This window comes from Corvus hawaiiensis, chromosome 14 (genome assembly GCF_020740725.1).
Source record: "Corvus hawaiiensis isolate bCorHaw1 chromosome 14, bCorHaw1.pri.cur, whole genome shotgun sequence".
Lineage (NCBI taxonomy): Eukaryota > Metazoa > Chordata > Aves > Passeriformes > Corvidae > Corvus > Corvus hawaiiensis.
In genome coordinates, this window is record NC_063226.1 from 91,735 (window position 1) to 111,369 (window position 19,635).

Here is a 19,635-nt window from a genome sequence, read left to right on the forward strand (position 1 = left end):
TCTTTCCCTGAACCAAAATTTTGTTCTGTGGAAGCTGGTGATAGAAAACACAATAGATTTTCCATTGTTTAAACTAAGGGACTTCTATTCCAAAAAAGAATTTGTGCGTTAAAGTATAGAACAGAAGTTGCAACATATGCATTAAAATAAGTCTGTCAGTCACACAAGCTTCAATTTTAACTAATCCTTGAAGGTATAGCCCCCCTTCAACTGCACAGAGCCCCTTAGCAACACATGGCTAGAAATCCATCCACTGATGCACTATTATCTGATGAACAGACTCTTTCTGTTGCCTGTTCTAATCAGAAAAGTAAAACCAAACTATAAATCCCAGGGGCATTGCAATACAATGTCGTCATTGTAAACCAGTTAATGACAGACCGGTTTAATCCCATCAGGCCCGGCCTTATTTTACTACAGTCCTTGTACTACAAGCTGCAACGCTACAAGCACTAATTTTCAAATGGATTCCTCCTTTTATTGTACCAATTGTATACCAGGATAGGATCACTGAAATAAATGGAAATCCAACAGCACAGAAATACAATTTATGGCACAGCAGACTCCAGAGACCTTATTTTGCTCTCTTTGTCTGGTAGAGAGCTATGTACAAATACAACAAACATGCTGCACTGCTATTTTCTTCTTCTCCCTTTCCTTCATGGAGCTTCAGGGTGAGACTGAAATAAGTAGATATGCCTACACACTTATGAACCTACATTTATCTTTCTGGATCTTACTATAGGGAATTCTAAACAAAAGAAAAATCCACCAACATTACCATTCCTTACATCGTTCTTTATTCTAGCTTAGTAACGCCTTTGGGAAACAGATCTCCTACATGTTTCTGGACTTCACAATTTGTCTCTGTCAGAGACCAAATTTCCCACTGCAAAATCTTTGACTACACCTCACAGTAGCCCTTAAAACCCAGTTTCCTAGTTCACCATTTTTCTTTCTTTGCATGCAGCTACTTTTCACTTATGTAACTACTCCTCTAACTGGATTGTCTATCTACTGCTAATATATCCTGTTACAAAACTGATGGTTTTGCTATATTCTGCACATGTTCTGGTTAAAGACTGGCAATATTTCAAGCCACAATTTAATTATTCTGTGTACTTTATGCTTTGGCAATTCTGTACTTTCAAATCTTCATGGCATGATGTATTGGAGTGATATATGGGTCAACGCATCTTTTTATCCAGCCAATCTGATATTATTAATTCCATCTACTCCCCACAGTATCATTATCCATAAAAAGTCTCCACATTACCATAACTGGATTTAGGGGGAAAGAGTTGTTGCCTTTGCAATCTTTTCTCGGTGTTCCAAAACCAGTTTCTTTGACTGTTAAGTAATACAAGTGTAATTCTATAAGAGCATGTGGGAATACCATCTATTTGCATGAATATTGAGTGTTATCTAGCAAATAAATAGGATGAATAATTAGGGGTTCACTATTTATGTCCACAGTGTATGAATAGGTAGAAAAAAAGGCACAGAATACTGAAAGGCAGACTCCCTCAAAGCTCATGTCCATCTGGAGTCATAATGAGAAAGTAAATACAATTTCTAGGAAGTACTTTTTTTATTGTTTGTTTTGTGAATGAGATGTACACATTTCATCTTCACATTAGCAACAGTTTTAATGTCTGTGTATCACTATGAGTTGCTGGTTTAGTTAATCCCCTCCAAAATCCACAAAAATTAAGAAACCTATGTCAAAGCACTGCTAAGGTGCAAATGACTGGGGTATTAAAGTCAGTTACACAATTATAGCCATTTTAAAGCTCCCGCTCCTGTTCCCATAGAAATTGTTTCATTTTACATAGGCTGCCTGTTGACACTCCCATGTTTCTGCTGAGAATATTACAATTAAAGAATAACCCAAAGCTACACGCAGCTACAGCACTTACACTTTTCAATCAGTGTTATTTAAAAATGTAATATGGGCTTTAATCAGCATTTAGTTGTTGGCTCTGCCATAGATGGTCCCCTCAGTGTGAGGTGAACTGTGAGGTGGAATTTCTATGCATACAACAGGATATTGAATTTTTAGTACATCTGTACAGGTTCTTTAATTTTTCCCACCATGAAAACTTCTCATCACTGTCAGTAATCTGTGTAACAGCTACAGTCTCCAGGCCCCTGAAAAGCTCAAAGAGGAGTAGCCTGTCTGTACTTAGTCACTAGTTACTGCCTTCATTTAACGTAACTAAGCAGCTTAAGAAAAGAGTGTTTACCTAATTAAGGATTAGCTAGCAAATTGCTGGTTCCCCTCTTATAGGGAGCAAAACATTTCAGGAAAACCTGTGTATCTGTATTTTTAGTAGGTGGCACCTCTCGAACAACGTTCAGGTGATATCTTCAGACCATCAGTCAGTTTTGATGAGCCAAAATTGCCTTGTATCACACAGACACAGATACAGAATCATCATGCTAATGCCTTCTTTTCATATTTACTTTGAGACATTTTGCCAGGATTTAAAACACCCTTTCTTGACAGCTTGGACTGATCGAGCTGTGGAACGCTTGAGCTCTTTGCACCCTCCTCAGAAGACGCAGCTTGCTGCAGCAGTGCTTATGCAGCCATGATCTGTATCATTTCAAGAGTGAGATTGAGAGGAAAGTTGTCTCGACCCCACAAAATGATGAGTTTCCAGCTGAGTCGGCTCCCGGGGCTGTTCACTGTGTCTTTATCAAGGAGGAGGGGAACAGATGGCTGTGGAGCCGTTGTAGGCTACGCCGCAGCAGCTGCGGTCACACGTTCTGTTATGTGAAGGAAGTGTGAGGGAACTCGAGGCAGTTTATCCTCATAACTACATTACAGTGTACAGAGCAGATTTACTGAGCATTAACCCGGCTGCACACAAGCACTCTCCAACTCCCATTGGATTGAGAGTAAATTTGGATCTCCTACTCCCCAGGATAGTGTCCCAGTGCCTCACTGTAGGCAGATCCGCACAGTAGGGAAAGCTGTACAGACCTCACTGCAATCACTCAGGTAATAAACATTTAAAACCCTGCAAAAATAAAACAAGCAGTTTAAGACTTAAATTGTATTTCTCTTACAAAGTTTAAGGCTATAATTATCTGATTTCCAAACATATACCCAATTCCAAATTTTATAAGCAAGTGCAGTTTATGTCAAGCCCCTCATGCTTCTCTCCAAAATCCAACAACTGTTTGAAAGTGAAGACAAATGTCCCTTAGGCAGTAAGTTTATAAGTGATCACAAAACAATCTTTGGACAACTACCGTAGTAGACCTGCCAAGAGAAAATTCTTGAAGAATCAGAGATGCCATTAACTAGGCTGGATGTTCTTTGTGCAACAGCCAAAGGTTACTAGAACTCTATATTCTCAGAAATTTTGTCTGACAGCTTGGTGCCCAGGCAGGGAGCTGATGTTTGTCTCTCCCTGCAGAGACAAACACATCTTTGATTTTATTATCATTCCAGTCTGTATATTTGTTCCTGGTACACTAATTTCTCGAAAACTTCTGTTTATAATTTTTATTTCTGAGTGGAAATATTGTTTTGCCCCTGGCAACCAGCCACTGCCAGCTTTGCTGGGGCTGTTCAGCTCAATTTCCATTTATAACATGTACACTGATACACGGGGCTTTATAGCTCTAGGTTAAGGTTTGCTAAAGAAAACATGAAGAGTGTGCTGGTTTATCCTCTAAATAGAAATACTTTAAAATACGTTGGCAATTAAAATTCGGTTTTGATGTAATGCTGTCTGGGCTACACTGTAAAAACCACTAGATGGCACTAGATGAAGGGCATTTAAAAGAACTGATTTGAGAGAAAATTATAATTAAAATATTTAAGTATCCACGGACAGAGTACTAATTGCAGCTTCATTAATGCAAAAGGAATTAAGTGTTTTGAAGCCAAGCTTCATCCCACTAATACAACGTACTAACCCTTTCCTAAGGGAGTACAACCGCTGGACACCCTCAGCCAAGAGACCAAAGACAAGCAATGTGATTTCTTGACACTTAAGAGTGCCATTTCAACCTCATTTATCTATTTTTGCTTCTATCTTTTCCTCTAGCAGGACATGAGTACACTTCCAGTGCCAGACAGCAGCCAATCTTGCACAGCACCGCTGACAACAAGCCGTTTCACTGTCCAGTGTTGTCCTAGGCGCAATAGGGAAAAACATTGCAGCAGGGAGGACTTTCCGTGCCCCAAACTTTTATCTATCATGTAAGAAAACCTGCAGTAGTCCCCATGCAAAGCCCATCAAGGTACAGCTTCTCGCCCAAAGCAGTCTGGTGCGCCAGGGGCAGCTGCCCTCCTGCAGAACTCCCGCCTGTGGTGAGACAGCGCTGGAGCCTAAGGCTGAAGGGAAAGAAAAAAAACGAGAAAGAGAAAAAAGGGCAAGGCCACTGTGCCGACTGCCCCCGTCCCAGAGCGGACCCACCGCCCCCAGGGCCCGCCCAGAGGCGGGAAAACACGACCCACTCCCCGCGCCCTGAGTGCGCGTGCGCCCGCACCCTGAGTGCCCCCGCTCCGCCCTCCCCAGGAAAGGCTCCCCTCCCTCCCTCCCTGCTCCCCATTGGCTTCGCCGTTCCCCGCGTGACCCACCAGCGCTCGTCTCATTGGCTACATCGCGAGGTAAAGGGGCGGGACGGGCGGAAGGTACGGCAGCGAGGGGGGTGGTTGTTTCCGGTGTTGTGTGCGTGCGCGCTGGGGCCCGGGACGGTCACGGCGGCCGCGTGAGGTACGGGGTTGTCCGCGCGCGCTCTTGCCACCGAGAGGGGCGGGGTGGGCGTGCCTCAGGCGGCGGCGGCGGAAAGAGCGCGGGTGCCCAGGCCCAGTGAACGGGGCAGGATGAGCGGCAAGGACGGAAACGAGGAGTTCTACCGGCAGCTGCAGCTCCAGCAGCAGTACGAAGCCAAGCCAACCGAGGGCGAAGGCGAGGGCGAGTCCGACCCCTTTACCTACGTGGACCCGGCGGACGGGGCTGCTTACGAGTGGGACCTGGAGAAGAAGGCCTGGTTCCCCAAGGTGGGTGTGGGAGAGCCCCGAGGAAGGGGGAGAAGGAGGAGCAGTTGATGCCGGAACTCGTCGGTACAGAAGTGTCCGCGTTCAGCCACATCGTGTCTGCTGCGAGGTCTCAGTAGCACCAAAACACTCATTTTTACAGGCAAAACCACGGTGTTGTCTCCGTCTTTGACTGGCTGCGCTGTTGTGAGGAGCTGTGTGTTGCGTGTTAGCGGAGAATCCGTAGAGTTGCTCGGGCCTGGGATGAAGTCACGGTTATATTTGTGAATGTTGCTCGGGGGTGCCTGGGATGTGTTTAGGTCTCTGTCATAGTAGCTGTGATCTCTTTGTGGGCAGTCTAGAAATGAATTAGTATTTTACGAGGTCTAGATGAAAATAGAGTAGTATTATCCGTCTTTTACTATTATCTGAAAATTATGTCAGGTAAGCGATGTGTTGTTCTATCTCCTTCAGTCTTAGAAATGCACTTGAAAAATAAGTGTTTGTCTTAGTGGCACTCCACAGCATGGAAATATGTTACACCTTTTTTTTTTTCTTTTTTTTTTTTTTTTTAATTTAGTAAATATTTTAAGTATAAAATATGATCTTGCTGTGATAATATGGCTCTTCAAGGGGAGAATGAACATAGATTTAATATGTTGAGCCAATCTACTGATATGCAAGTGAAATAGTAGTTTTGTTATCATATAGCAATGAGTGAGGGCAATTACTTAATTTAATATTAAGACATTTTATGGTATTTACTTGATGGATGTAACGTGCCAGTTCTAGCTTGTGACTGTGAATTCATTGCAATTCAGAGAATCTGAGTGAGAGTGAAGCCTGTAGTGCCAAGTTTGTGTGTAAACCTAGGAAGGTGTCTATGGAGCAGATGGCTTATGGAGGGGTAAAAATGTGAAAAATCCAGACTCACAAAGTGGAGCAGTGGAGAAGTGAGTATTCCTGGCTCCGTATGGGTGCTATATCCAGTAAGCACAGTAACCTATAAGAGGGTTCTTCCTGTTTTGATCCCATTTCTTCCCCTTCTCACCTCTTTTGAAATGTGTCTCTTCTCAGTAGCATTTGTCTTTCCTAAGTGCTTTTCTTATCTCTTCTGTCTTGAGGAGGAGATAACATTAAGGGTTGGACAGATTAAATAGAAGCAGCAAAGTTCATTAGTAAATATGATGTATAGTAGAAGTTGGTGACCTATGCATGACCCATAGTGCTGCACAAAGATTCTTTACCCAGCTGGATGTCATAGTGTTTTATAGTGTTTTTCAGGTTACTTCTTTTGGTTGATGATTATTAACAGAATGTTTTATCCAGGTAAACTGAGGAGACTGTTGTAACCAGAAGCTGTACTTCTTTCTCCACGAGCAGTAATAAAACTTTTAATCTGTTTCTTGACAAAAGATGAAAATATTCTGACTGCTCTAAGTGATCGTTATCTACAGACTGGGATTGCACTGCTGCTCTGCTTTGGGAATACAGTGTCTGCTGAACTTGCGCTAAAGCATATTTCACAGCAGTGCAAAAAGTGAATGATACTAATTGCCAGCATTCCCCAGAAAAATTTGGAGACAATCAAATATTTTACAGAAGCAATTTTAACCTCGTTTATTACTTAATTTTTTTTCTTTCAATGGTACTGTATTAATGAATACCAACGTTTTTAGTGCTTCACAGACATAGCACAAAATAACGTGTGGAATTCATCTGCTGCTTGCGTCATTTGCTGTGAAAATACAGACATTGGCTGTCATCTGCAAGCACAGGGTATCTGTTCTTCATTTGGTTAATCTATTCCTTTCCATTTCAGTGGGACCAGCAGTTAACTACATGCTCACATGTCCTGTAGTATTGTGTTTCTTTTCCTATAAGCTTAATCACCCCAAACTGCTTGACTGTGTGGGTGTGCAGGTAGGACTGATTTCTCTGTGATGTTCTCCACCAGAATGGGATTGAAGCCCCCAGTAACCAGTTTTGTGAGTGCTTGTTTCTCATAGTCATGGTATGATAGAAGTTCCAATAAAAGCTGCTATACGTGTATAAGCTTCTCTGTGCTTGCAAAAAAAACATTTTAAAGTGAAGTAGTGGTAATGGTTATATGGTAGGATGATAGCATGTTATGCAAAAAACATCTTTGTTACTGAGTGGCAAAATTTGATAGTCCATGGTAGGTAATTTGCTAATAATAAATGGAGGTTTACACAGAATGCAGTTCCCCCAGAAACTGCAAAATAATCCTGTTGCAGGTTTAATCACTAATTTACCAGTAGGTTCTCTGATGAAAATTAATAATGCTGTTCACCAGAAAGTATAGAAGCTTCTTAATTCTCTGGATCTCATCAACTGTGACATTAAGGATTTGCTAAGATTGCTAATGTCAAGTATAGTGAACCTGATTAGAGCACAGAGTCTTCTTTTCTTCAGTAAACTTAGTTGTACTTTTTCTTTCTCATGACGTTCTGTTATGTCATACCTGTAAGAGCAGCCATTTACATTCTTTATTGAGGTGTGTGGCAAATCTTGTTTAGCCTAAGAGCTATTTTGTGTTAACCTTTAAAGTTATGAGGCTCCATGGCATCTTGCATTATTCCTGACAAGCCTGTTACCGTCAATTTTGCATTTCTGATCTGTCATAATGAAATTTTAGAGTTGAAACATCAAGTTTCAAATCACTATGGAAGATAAGAGATTACATTTTCATCACTGACACTTGAAATTGCTCTCTTACAATAGCTTAATGGCATTAAGTTTTGTTCCCTTTTGAATACAGATGAAGCAAGTGCAGCACAGATCAGAGTCAGATAAAATTTTCAAAGGTCAAGGCTCAGTTTTGAGAAAAAATATTTCAGAGTGTGTAACTTCAGAAAATACTTCATAATGCAGGGATGCTGACAAATGCAGCTATGATGTACCTCTTTGTGTGTGATTGCTAGTGGCTGGAAGTACTGGATGTAATTTATGGGGGGGGGGGGGGGGGGGTTGACTGCTAAAACATAGGCATTGGCCAGTCTTATATTTTATCCAAATATAGTCTCTCTCTGGAAAAGAGCAAACTAATTCTTTATCTATTAGTAGGATATAAAGTAAAGCCCGTTGCCTTAGAAGCAGTGTGTTAAGATACATCTCTGGTTAAGTGCAATATTTACTGCCTGTCAGCATAAATATAAGTCGTTTCTTGAAGTGATTCCATGAAAAGGCAGATGCCTGCAAATGTCAGCCATTCATCATCTGTGGATAAGTTGTTGGCTTACCATCAGTGTTGCTTTATCTCTTCACCATGGCCAGGAGCACTTGGTTTCTGTCCCTCAGGCAGATCCAATTCCCATGAAAAGCAGAAAGCTTGGTTTGAAAAATGTCAGAACTTGTGAAATGTTTGTGTAAAAATTTCTTGTGCTGTATGGGATTTATCTTCATCTAGTTCAGGTAATGCATGAACTGATTGTTCTTGTTGTGTGTATGGCTTTGCAAAGATCATTTAAATAGTTTTAAAATATTGTTATTTTCTATGTTGACAGATTAGAAAATAACCATCACCTAATTAACGTTAAAATACAAACCTGAATTTATAGTTCTTTGAAATTTTATATTACTCTTCCTAATTTCTTTTCAGATAACAGAAGATTTCCTGGCAACCTATCATGCCAACTATGGCTTCCATGCAGATGAGACAGACACATCATCTGCTTCTGGTACAGCCGTTGAAAGTAAGCAACCAGTAAGTTCTAAGACATCAGGAACACAACCATCAGCAAATGAAACAGGACGAAAACAAACGGATCCAAAACAAAAATCAGAAAAAAGGAAGCTAGAGCCAGGTAAGTGACAAAGCACTTCCCTCTGTGTAGGCTGTGACCTGTATTGTGCTGAGGGAAAACTGGCAGTTGATTGTTGTTATCTGGTACAGCAAAGATAAGGTTGTGCTGGAAATTTCCAGAATGGTTCTAAAATTGTATGGTGCTTCATAGGTATTCTCCTGAATTTGTATACAAGGGGGGAAAAGCAAATTAAGGCATGTTCAAAGTTTCCCTGTGCGCAAGCAAAAAGTCTTACATATCTGATGGAATATAAATGTGTATGCTCCCATGTTTAATATATTACCGTAACTGAATTAAACTCTTGTGTTTAGGGTGGTTTCATGTTGAAGAAGACAGAAACACAAATGTTTATGTGACAGGTAAGTAATAGTGTTTGTTTATCTACTTTGAGCTAAAGATGGTAAAAGGGACTCATATGTGTCTCTAATATTATCTATTCAGTCTGTCACTTGCAGGCTACTTAATGTTGTGTTCCTGACTGCATAATGTCTTTGTGACCTTTAAATTGCAGAAAGAAGTAGAAGGGACGTATTTCATGCTTTTATCTGTTACATGAGGTATTCTGTGAGCTGTGTCAGCCAAGTCACTAATTTATTCTTTTATTAGAAAAATAATTTCTGCAGGCTTTTAAGGGATAGGATAATGACAAGTTTATAATGAGATAGGGCCTCAACTATACGCATTGCTTAATCTATAATTTTCATTTGCTCTAACAAATAATTATTAGGTAAGAAGTAATAATTATTACTGTAAGAACAGTAAAAAAGAGTTTGCAACAGTGAGAAAGTAATGTGAAAACTCAAGATGAAATTATCTGTGCACTTATTATGGTGTTTCTCTACCTGTTTTGGATGGTGGGGTGCTATCTCTAGATGTATATACTTAGGTACACTTGGTGGTTGTGAGCAGTCACAGGAGCGCACATACTTGCATTTTCAAAAAATCTTCAGACAGGCCAAATTAGGATGGGACATCCACGTAGTTTTCTCATCCATTTTGGTTTTTTACTTATCCTCAATTCAGAGTTCAGGTCTTAAAATCTCTGTGCATAATCAGTTACTCTTTTTATTGGATTTGTGAGTGGAGAAAACAGTTGTCTGTCTGTTTATAGGTTGTGTTCTTATGAGGGTTTTTTTTGTCTCTGATACCTAGAGGTGCAGTAGAACTTGAAGCTTGGGCAGGAGAGTTACATTTGCAGAGGCCTTTGTGTCCACTGCAGTGTTGATGACATACGTGACAGTAAAGCTCTAGGTGTCCATATCAGGGAGCACAGAGATGTTTCTGTGCATTACACCTATTATAAGGTACAAGGATTTTCAAAATACTGGTATGAAGTAATGTGTAGAAGGTAAAGCCCAAGGGCAGTGGTTTCATGCAGTGTATGTAGAATGTCCTTTATTTTGATATCTTTCATTTAAAGAAACACTATGGGAAGATTTGTTCCACAGAGGTTTTTTTTAAGAATCGATCATACTCAAGCCTTCTGTTTGAATTTATTTTGCAGGTTTGCCTCCAGATATTACAAAAGATGAATTTGTACAAGTCATGTCAAAATGTGGTATCATCATGCGAGATCCTCAGACAGAAGAACACAAGATCAAACTGTACAAAGATAAGGAAGGAAATCTTAAAGGAGATGGCCTCTGTTGTTATCTGAAGGTCAGTGGTGCACTGAAATGCAGTTTTCCTTACCAGTGAGGCCACATATGGCCACTGTTTCAGAATCACATTCAGAAGATTCTTGAAATCTAAAGCATGATTTGGAATATAGGTGTCTGTTTTAAAGATTTACTCTGGAAATGCCCACTTACCTCATTTGTTTCCTCTTATCCAACCCCACCCTCTGCCTGGAAATGGCCATAATACCTGCTGAACATGTCTCTGCATGCTCCTGTCTTGGGTGCCAGAGATTATGGGCTGAAGTGGGGGGCTCCTCACCTTTTACTTTGAAAGTATACCACTGTGTAATCAAGAATACAAAAACAACGATCCAGGAAGGAACATACTGTAGTCCTGTATTTAGAGCTTTTAGTCGAGAACTGGTTTGGTTCAGAACTGTGCTTTCATTCTTTATTAAGCTATAAAAGTTTAGGCTGCAGTACTATTTCTTTGTGTTTCACTTGTGAATCATTTGGAAAGTTGGTGATTGCAAGTGCAGCCTGCTTTAGTTCTGCAAGAAGCACCAGGCAGTACTAAATGAAATGGCATGTAGCTTGTGCTATTTTTGTAATTGTAGTAGTTAGGGCTGTGGAGTGCACAAGCATAAATACAGTCTTCACTCTAAAGGACTTTTAGGAAAACATTAAAAATTACTTCAGAGTCTAAACATCTGCCATTCGTGCAAAAGTGATACAAGTTTTACAGGGAATCAGTCCCCTGAAATCTTTTTATTCTTGCTTTTAAGTTCATCTGCTTGCTTGGATATTGCAATTTAGTGTCTGTGACATATTTGAATGAAATGTATGCAGCTGCTTTTGGAAGTATTAATCAATTACAACAGGAGTGAAGAAATACTATGTTTTGATCAGGAAAGCGTTGCCAGCTATGTGTCAGAGGACATCAGTATGTTTTTCAGTGACAGGGACTTGATTCTTAGCACAGTATACTTAATGACATGTTATTGCAATACAGTTCGACTTTGCCATGTGCTTTAAAGTTTGTGCTGTTTATCTTCAAATAGAGAGAATCAGTTCAACTTGCTTTGAGGCTTCTGGATGAAGCAGAAATCCGAGGCTATAAATTGCATGTGGAAGTTGCAAAGTTCCAACTGAAGGGGGAGTATGATGCAAGCAAAAAGAAGAAGAAATGTAAAGACTACAAGAAGAAGTTGTCTCAACAGCAGAAGTTTGTATTTTTTATTTCAGTAGAATATTGCTTGAGTTCTAAGTGCTATTAGTAAAGTGATGCTTTCTTTCAAATGCAATGCTAAGTTATGCCAAAATTAAAGTATTTCCTGACAGTGCAATAACTTAACTATTGCACGTTTAAAGGGGATGAACTCCTAGATTAAGTGTTGATATAATGAACTTCTTTGTGATTCACACATTGAAATAATATGTAGGGAGCAGTGGTGCCTTCAGATGTAGAAGAAAGTACTATGGCTCTGGGGAAATAAAAGACTCTCTTCCTCAGTGGATAAGAGCATGCAAGTCCTGTCACAATATCTGGGCTTACTGCTGGAAGGTCATAATACTCTGGCTGCTCACATCTATTTAGTGCCATACTGCAGTAGTTGCAAAGGGCAAGAAATGCTGGCTGCCACAGGAGCAAATACTAAAATACCTCTGTAGATTCCCCCAGACATCTCTCTCTGCTGTAAAATATACTGGGGTTTGAGTTCATTGCTTTTGTCAATTTAAAAATGTTTTTCTTCCTTTTGGAACCAAGAAGATGCAGATTAAAGAGGAAAAAAGTTCGAATATAAGACTTTTGATATTTTAATGAAAGCAACATTCCACTTAACATTGTAAATAGTAATGCAGAAATGTTTTCCCATAGTTAAAGGGAGCAAAAGCTACTTGATATCTTATCAATTAAAGCCAGAAGTAACTTGAAATGTATCTGCCCCAAAGATACACTGACAGTTCTTGCTGTAAGAAGTCTTCAGTGTGTAGGCAGGTGTATGAAAATTATGAAATTGCATTTGATAGCAATTAGTGTGAATAAAAGGACTGTGTTCCTTTTGAGTTGAAGAGCATAAGTTACTTGTAGAACTACTCTCATTGGAAATCCAAGTTTTCTTCAGCTAAAGTAGCAGGTATAAGGAGAAACTTAAGATTCCCTTCCCCCCCCCCCCACCCCCCCTCCATGTATGATCTTGAGATTTGAAAGTGTAAGTAAACGTGTGGGGGTTTTTGTAATAGGATATGAAGTAGGCATTTCTCTGAGAAGTAAGATTTGATGTAGGAAGGCAAAGTCTTAGAACAGATGTGCTGGGTTACATGACTAGTTTATGTTAGTGGCTCTACACTGGGGAACAAAATACATCTTGTAGTAATGCCTGTGTAAGAGTCAAGGTGTTCTTGCATGTTCTTTTAAATAAAAGCAGTTAAATTTTACCAAGGGGAATAGTGGATCTCCTTTTTTACAGAATAAGTTAGGAACAAATGGTAAAACACTGACACTTTAGTTGTAGTTGAAAACAGCTGGTTCCTTTATCTGAGTTGATATTAGGAAGGAATTAATACTTCACAAATATTTTCTCAGTATTTTAAAAAATACTTTACTTTGAAAAATTATTTATATTCTCTCTATGAGCCTTTAAGTACCTTAAAACCTCAAATGCTTTGTAGGAGTAGTAAACCTGGCTAATTACTGCATTTTTTAGAAGAATAACTTAAGTCTTTGTGTCAAAATATATGGTAATATATTGCAAGAAATGCCAAATTAACGATTTTTTTTCAACAAATACTTGTAGAAACTGAAGAGAGCCGCAACAATATCTTCTTACTGTTGCTTCATTTCATTAGACAGCTGGATTGGAGGCCGGAGAAGAAAGATGGGGCAACTCGAATGCGGCATGAACGCATCGTTATTATCAGGAATATGTTTCACCCCAAGGACTTTGAGGTAGGAAGATGCAGTTTGCTTCTGTAGATTGTGCTGTTAAAAGTTATCATTGTCTGAACTTTCTGCTGTACAAATTGTAGCAAAATTCTAAGCAGATGAAAATAAAATTAAACTTGCTGTTTGGGAAGGATGTTCTCCTGTGCCAAACATCTGCTTTAAATTCATTCATCTCTCTGCAAAAGCAAGAAAAAAATGTTGGTAAGAATGTATTTTTCAAATCAGGGTTTTTCACTGCCTGAAAAACGTATATATCTGACAATATTCCTTTCTGGGATCAAAAGAGGAGTAAACAACAGTAATTGTTAAAATGGAGAAATGAGCACAAAAAAGCCTTATTAACATGTAGTATTTATTAAATTCAAATAAGAGCTGTCTGCCAACTCCCAGGTGGCTTTGAAAATGCTGCTTAACAGCACTTAATTTATGGACTTTTAACAGACTGGCAGATGTGTACCACTGATTATGGAGCAAAAATAAAGCTGAAAGAAGTGAGTGCTTGTGTTTAATTAAAGCTGTGTAATTGCTTTGTAGGAGGACCCTTTAGTGCTAAATGAGATAAGAGAAGATCTGCGGACAGAGTGTGAAAAGTTTGGTCAAGTAAAGAAGGTTCTCATATTTGATGTAGGTATTTTTACATGTTGTGTTGGCAGAATTGATGTAATGTGCAAAGGTGCAAAACATTTAGGCTGCTTTTAATATGAGTGGAGCATTTATTTGGGTGTGTTTATTTCATGGAAACTTGACTTAATCTTTCAGTACTTTAAAACTTTTGGAACTTAATGTCTAAGCGCCTGTCTACTTCAGCATATGTGAAGGCAAGCTAACTCTTCCCAGGAGCTTGGATACATGTCACAAGTTTGAAAGTGTATGGATACATTATTTGTAGCTAAGCTAGCTGAAATATTTTTTGTTTTCCGTGTTCAAAAATTGTGTTCTGTGTGCCAGTAGAAAAACATATGGAAACTTGAAAACTTAACTTTTAAAATACAATTACGTATGATCAAAATGGAGCTATGTCCTGATTGATTTTATAAGACAATCTAAAGGGTATTGGAATAAATACATTAGTTAGAATATTATTAAATGCAAGTTGCCTGTCCTTACAGAGGCACCCTGATGGCGTCGCTTCTGTGTCATTTAAAGAAGCAACAGAAGCTGATCTGTGCAAGCTGACTCTAAATGGAAGGTGGTTTGGTGGCCGTCAGCTCAGTGCTGAAACATGGGATGGTGTAACGGATTATCAGGTAGCCTTTCATGGTTCTGTTTTATCAAGTATGTCTTCCAAACAGTAAATCTGCTTGAATTCTAGGAGTGATTGGCATTCTTGTCCCCATACCCTTCCCCTGCTCATCCCTGCATTATCTTGCTTCTCTTCAAAAGCTGTAGAATGTCTCCAAAAATCATTCTCAATTATTCAACTTAGCAGAAAATTGGAAGACCTGTTTGAGTACTTAGAGGATTAGCCACTGGATGTACAGATCATTAGCTCACAGTCAGCATTGAGATATTTCTGTAATACAAATATTTGTTTAATTTTATCTTGTAAATACTCATTTTGACAAGTATGACTCTGTAATGATGTGTATAAACGCTTCTTTAACAGGTGGAGGAGACTGCAAGAGAAAGGGAAGAAAGGCTCAAGGTGTGGGAGTCATTTTTAGGGGATCCTGATGCAAAGGAGCAACAGACTACATCTGATTCGGATTCTGCGTCAAATGATGTTAAACTGCCCGAAGGGAAACAACCTCCAGAGGTTAATGACACACCTAAGGAGGATGCAAATGATGAAGCTCATAAGAGGGAGAATAGTGATGAGGGTATTAATGAAGATGGAGCTCCATCCACAGACAGCAGCCTTGCAGGCAGTGATGGTGAAGCTGATACATAACACCTTTAATACTTTATGAAAGCATGATTTTTAGGGTGATGTTTGAGTGTATCACTTTCTTCAGGGTGACTGTTGACAATGTTCATGTGAATATAGGCATATTAGAATGTCATCAACTGTGTGCTTTGAAGTTTTCATTAAAAGCAGTATTTAATGAGGTTCTAAAAGTTTGTATTAATTGGCTGTTCAGGTAAAGAAACTCAAGTTGCCAAGAACGCAGTAAAACTCATCAGGCTTCTTTTGTTCTAGCTATGCTTGTCAGTGTTTCATCATGTGTGTGAGAAATATGTTCCAACCCTTAAGTTTATGTAACTATGTGTAGCTTCAGTAATGCAAAGCTTTTACAAGATTTGTGGATTGTACTGTTTATTTTCCTGTACCCCTTGGAACTCAGTATTTCAATAATGTGTGTCCTGATATGTTGGATCATTTTATGGAACAGGTGCTGTGATACATATAGGGTGAATGCATTGGATGCATTGCTATGTATTAGATGGCAGATGATGAATAGTATCAGGTCACAAGCTTAAAGAAAGTGGCAGACAGTGTTCACATAGCAACCCTAGGGCAAACTGAGTGAAGATAGGTTATTAAATCACAGCATTCAGCAAATTGTTTTTATCCTTTCCCTGTTTAGATCTTCTGTTGATGTTGGATAGAGGCTGGAATTATGTCAAGGAGACTAGAAATGCATGAACACTCATATTCTAGGCAGATTGGTCTTAAACTCTCATGGTCTGTGTGCAGTAGGTATCAAAATAGGCTTTGGATTTTTGTGGTGGCTTTATTAGTTCTTGCTTTTATATTGGAGTAAAGAGTTTTGTTTAAATTTGTTAGCATGATGAATGTGAGTTCTCAACATTTTAGTTTAGCTCTGTGTACTCTTCACAGTGGGGAGGATCTTCCATACTTCATAAAATTTAAATGGCAGCTCAAACTACAAAAGTTAGTATATTTTAAAATACGCTTTCAACTAATGCTCTTATATGGAAAAAGCAAATGCTAATCCTCTTCAAAATATTTCTGAAAGCAAGGACTTAAGAGATAATCTAACTTTAGATATCTTAATAAGTGGCAGGCTTTCAAAAATAACTGGTTGGAGCTGTTTTGGACATAGTCATTCTTAATTTAGAATTCCATTATTTTGATAAGTAAGGATAGAAGAACATGGGTTTAGGCACTAAACAATTAAAAATTGATAGCATGCTGTCCATATGGATCGTTACCAGTACACATTTGCAAGGATGATCTTTTGAATTTTTTAAATTCATATTGGATTACAAGAAACTATAGATGTTAATTCCTGTATTTCCATCACGAGGTAATCAGAATACTCTGAAAATGTTATTTTCAAACTTTGTGCTCCGAGATTACCATACAGATTTTTTCCTGAAGTCTGTATGGTTCTCTAAGTTTATTTTGTTGGGTTTTTTTAATATATGTAGTCAATATGTGTGGGTGACTATGCCAACCAGAGCATCTCAGTTGTCAGTTGCCACTGTGGTTATAAATTACATCTTTTTGTGACAGAAATAGGTGTCATATTTGAATTCAGAGGTTAAAAGTCTGGGGGCTCATAATACGCTAATATGACAAATTTCCCATTTTGAGTTGCATTATAAAGAAGAGATACAGCTCTTGACAGCTAAAATAAGTCCATTTTCTCATCTTTCCAAGTGTGTGGACCGTATGTTTCAGCAAAGCAGGTGTTTGAAGAATTCAGGGAATCTGGAACACTGCCTGGTTAGTAGCTGCACATAGTGGTATATTCAGATACGTTTCTGGGTTGTGTTGATTCTGCCTTAGTTATTTTTATTGGTAATAAGCACCACAGACCTTTGAGAGCTGGAAGCGTTTGCATATGAGGAGTGTAATTCAGTGTGGTATTTCTTTCAGTGCTTCTTTTTTCTTCCAGCTTTTAGACTCCAGTCTTTAGATCTCTTACTCTTGTGTTTTGTTTGCTTTTTTTTTTTAAGGGAGCCCATTTGTGTAACACTACACAGTTAAATCACCTGTTTTACAGTAGAATGACAACTGATATAGGGAAACTTGTGGACAAATATATAAAACTTGTAAAGTTCTGTGAAGCCTTATCATGGTATCAGATATGGAAAACAAGGTTAGTGTTAATGTTTGAAATAAGACTTTGAAAAATAAGGAATTATTGTATGTGCAGTAAACCTTCCTCTCTCCAATTAATGTGCAAATTTGACTGGCTTGCTGCAGAAGTCCTTTCTTAGTCCTTTCACCTTCTCCTTTAGATTTCACACTAAGGTAGAGTACCAACAAAGACTGAGACCAAATGCTTTACTGGCTTTCCTATTAACTAGGATTATTAAAAAATAAAAGCTCTTTTTCCATGCAAATACAGTGTTCTCAAGTGTGGCATTATACTCAAACTCGTATTTTCCTTTTGTCTACCTCCGTTTTCTCCCGAGTAAAATGTAAAAAATATATTTTTATAATCTATTAATTGAGTTACTGAGGCATTTAGTAGTCCAGAGAGAGGTTAATGCAGCTGTGACTCTTTTCAGCAGATTTTCATTGAAACCAGATTCTTCAGATGTTTTCCTTTTTGAAATTATTTATGAAATTACTTTGAATTTATGAAATTTTTATAAATCAATCTGAACAAAAATCAAAAATTTTCACAGGAGTTAAAATTGCTGTTTTGAAGTATGATTATGAAATTCTTATAGTATAGAGCAGTAATGTTTAATTAAGAAATTTTAACAAATCTGAACTAACAGAGTTGCTTTTTAAATGCACACATTTTTCTTACTGATCAGCATCATACGTAAAGTGGTAAGAAATTAAAACCTTAAAGGAATTTTCACTTTATTTGTTCTATAATTAAAAGGGTTTTCAAATTACTTTTCTTGCTCATTAGAAGTGACAAAAACAACCTTCTTGCTCAATTTCTAAGGGTTTTTTAAGTCCTGTTCCAGTATACTGCATGTTCCTCCATCCCTCTGCTTTTGGTGGGAGGTTCATTTTAAGAGAATCTGTCTCCTTTCCTCTGTATACGATGAAAACAGTAACTAGCAGCAGGCTGAAACAATTTGTGGATAACTATTTTTGCTCAGTTTTGAACTAGAGAAATAGTTGTTTCTACCAATTCTCAGTGTAACAAAATGGATGTGAAGCCACTTAAATACAATACGACAGAGTATTAACTGACCCTTTAATATAATTTCACAGAATCACTTTCTGAACTGTCCAAAATCATTGCTTAGCTTCAGGATAAATTGGTAGTTTGCTTCAGAATCAAATGCCATTCAGTGGTTTGCTGAGAAGGAATTTTTATGGGGTTACAGGTATTCACCAGAGATGATGTGGTTTGAGGCGCATGGCCTTAGAGGTAGACACCTGGAAACAAAAAGCCTCAAAATAAAAGGCTTTCTAGAAGGCTTTCTCTTTTTTTGCAGGTTCTCGAATGTTCATATACAGGTGTAAAGAGAGAATTAGTTTCATTTTGCATCAAAATGTTTATCTGTTTCTCCTACTGACTTTTAAAATTTTTTTTAATTGAATTTCAGTCCCTTGTACAGCTTAGGTTTTGTATAAGGATTGCAATTCACTTAAAATCTTTAGTATGTTAAATGCAGTGCATTTTAGCTAAAACATATCCTAGACATTATTCAGTTAAGGTTAACCTATTAACAATTACAAATAATTAATTAGCTTAATTCACTTAATAAAACTTGAAGGTGTTGGATGCTTCATAGAAACCCAAACTTGCCTTTCTTCAGTATTCATACCTTGAATTCTTGAACCTAAACCAAACCAAATTTAGAAAAAAAAAATTTAAAATGCATTCCTATAGATTTTAATTGGATTTTAACTTCTTGTTTTTATTTCTGCATTTGAGGAAACATACTGCAGTATGGTAAATGAATGCTGTGAGTTGTGTATTTGTGTTGATTTGACTTGTGTGTATTTCAGAGCTCATTATAGTTTGACATCTTACTGTCAGGATACTCTGAAAGTTCTGTAAAATATTTATAGAATTATGAAACCTTTTGCAGCAAACTGGTTTTTTGCTCATTCTGTAATATGAAAGTATATTGTTAGATTAAGCTTTTCAGTAAGTAGACTTGGAATTTTTTCTGACAGGTGATTTTTTTTCAATAAATTAACTGTTTTCATTTATCCCTTAGAAAAGAAACATTAAAAAGCAAATGGTATTTGAATAATATCTAAACTTGTGATAGCATCTGAGAATACCCTTCGTTTGTCTTCAATTTGTTTCTTAAAGGGGTTGTGTTTTATACTACCTTTTTAATAAACAAACTCATGAACAGAACAAGTCTTTGCTGATTAGTTTTAAGATAATGTATTTGTCTTTTTTT

At 38.0% G+C, this 19,635-nt stretch overlaps 1 protein-coding gene across 1 annotated transcript; it reads left to right on the plus strand.

Annotated features, from left to right (window-relative positions):
* The first annotated feature begins 4,693 nt into the window (after positions 1-4,693).
* Positions 4,694-19,589, plus strand: HTATSF1 (HIV-1 Tat specific factor 1). Its single transcript, XM_048318593.1, has 9 exons — positions 4,694-5,023; positions 8,622-8,826; positions 9,138-9,185; positions 10,331-10,485; positions 11,507-11,670; positions 13,296-13,395; positions 13,927-14,016; positions 14,502-14,639; positions 14,999-19,589. Exons 1-9 carry the CDS (start codon positions 4,847-4,849, stop codon positions 15,281-15,283), a joined length of 1,362 nt encoding a protein of 453 aa, XP_048174550.1. The 5' UTR covers positions 4,694-4,846; the 3' UTR covers positions 15,284-19,589.
* Positions 19,590-19,635: the final 46 nt, after the last annotated feature.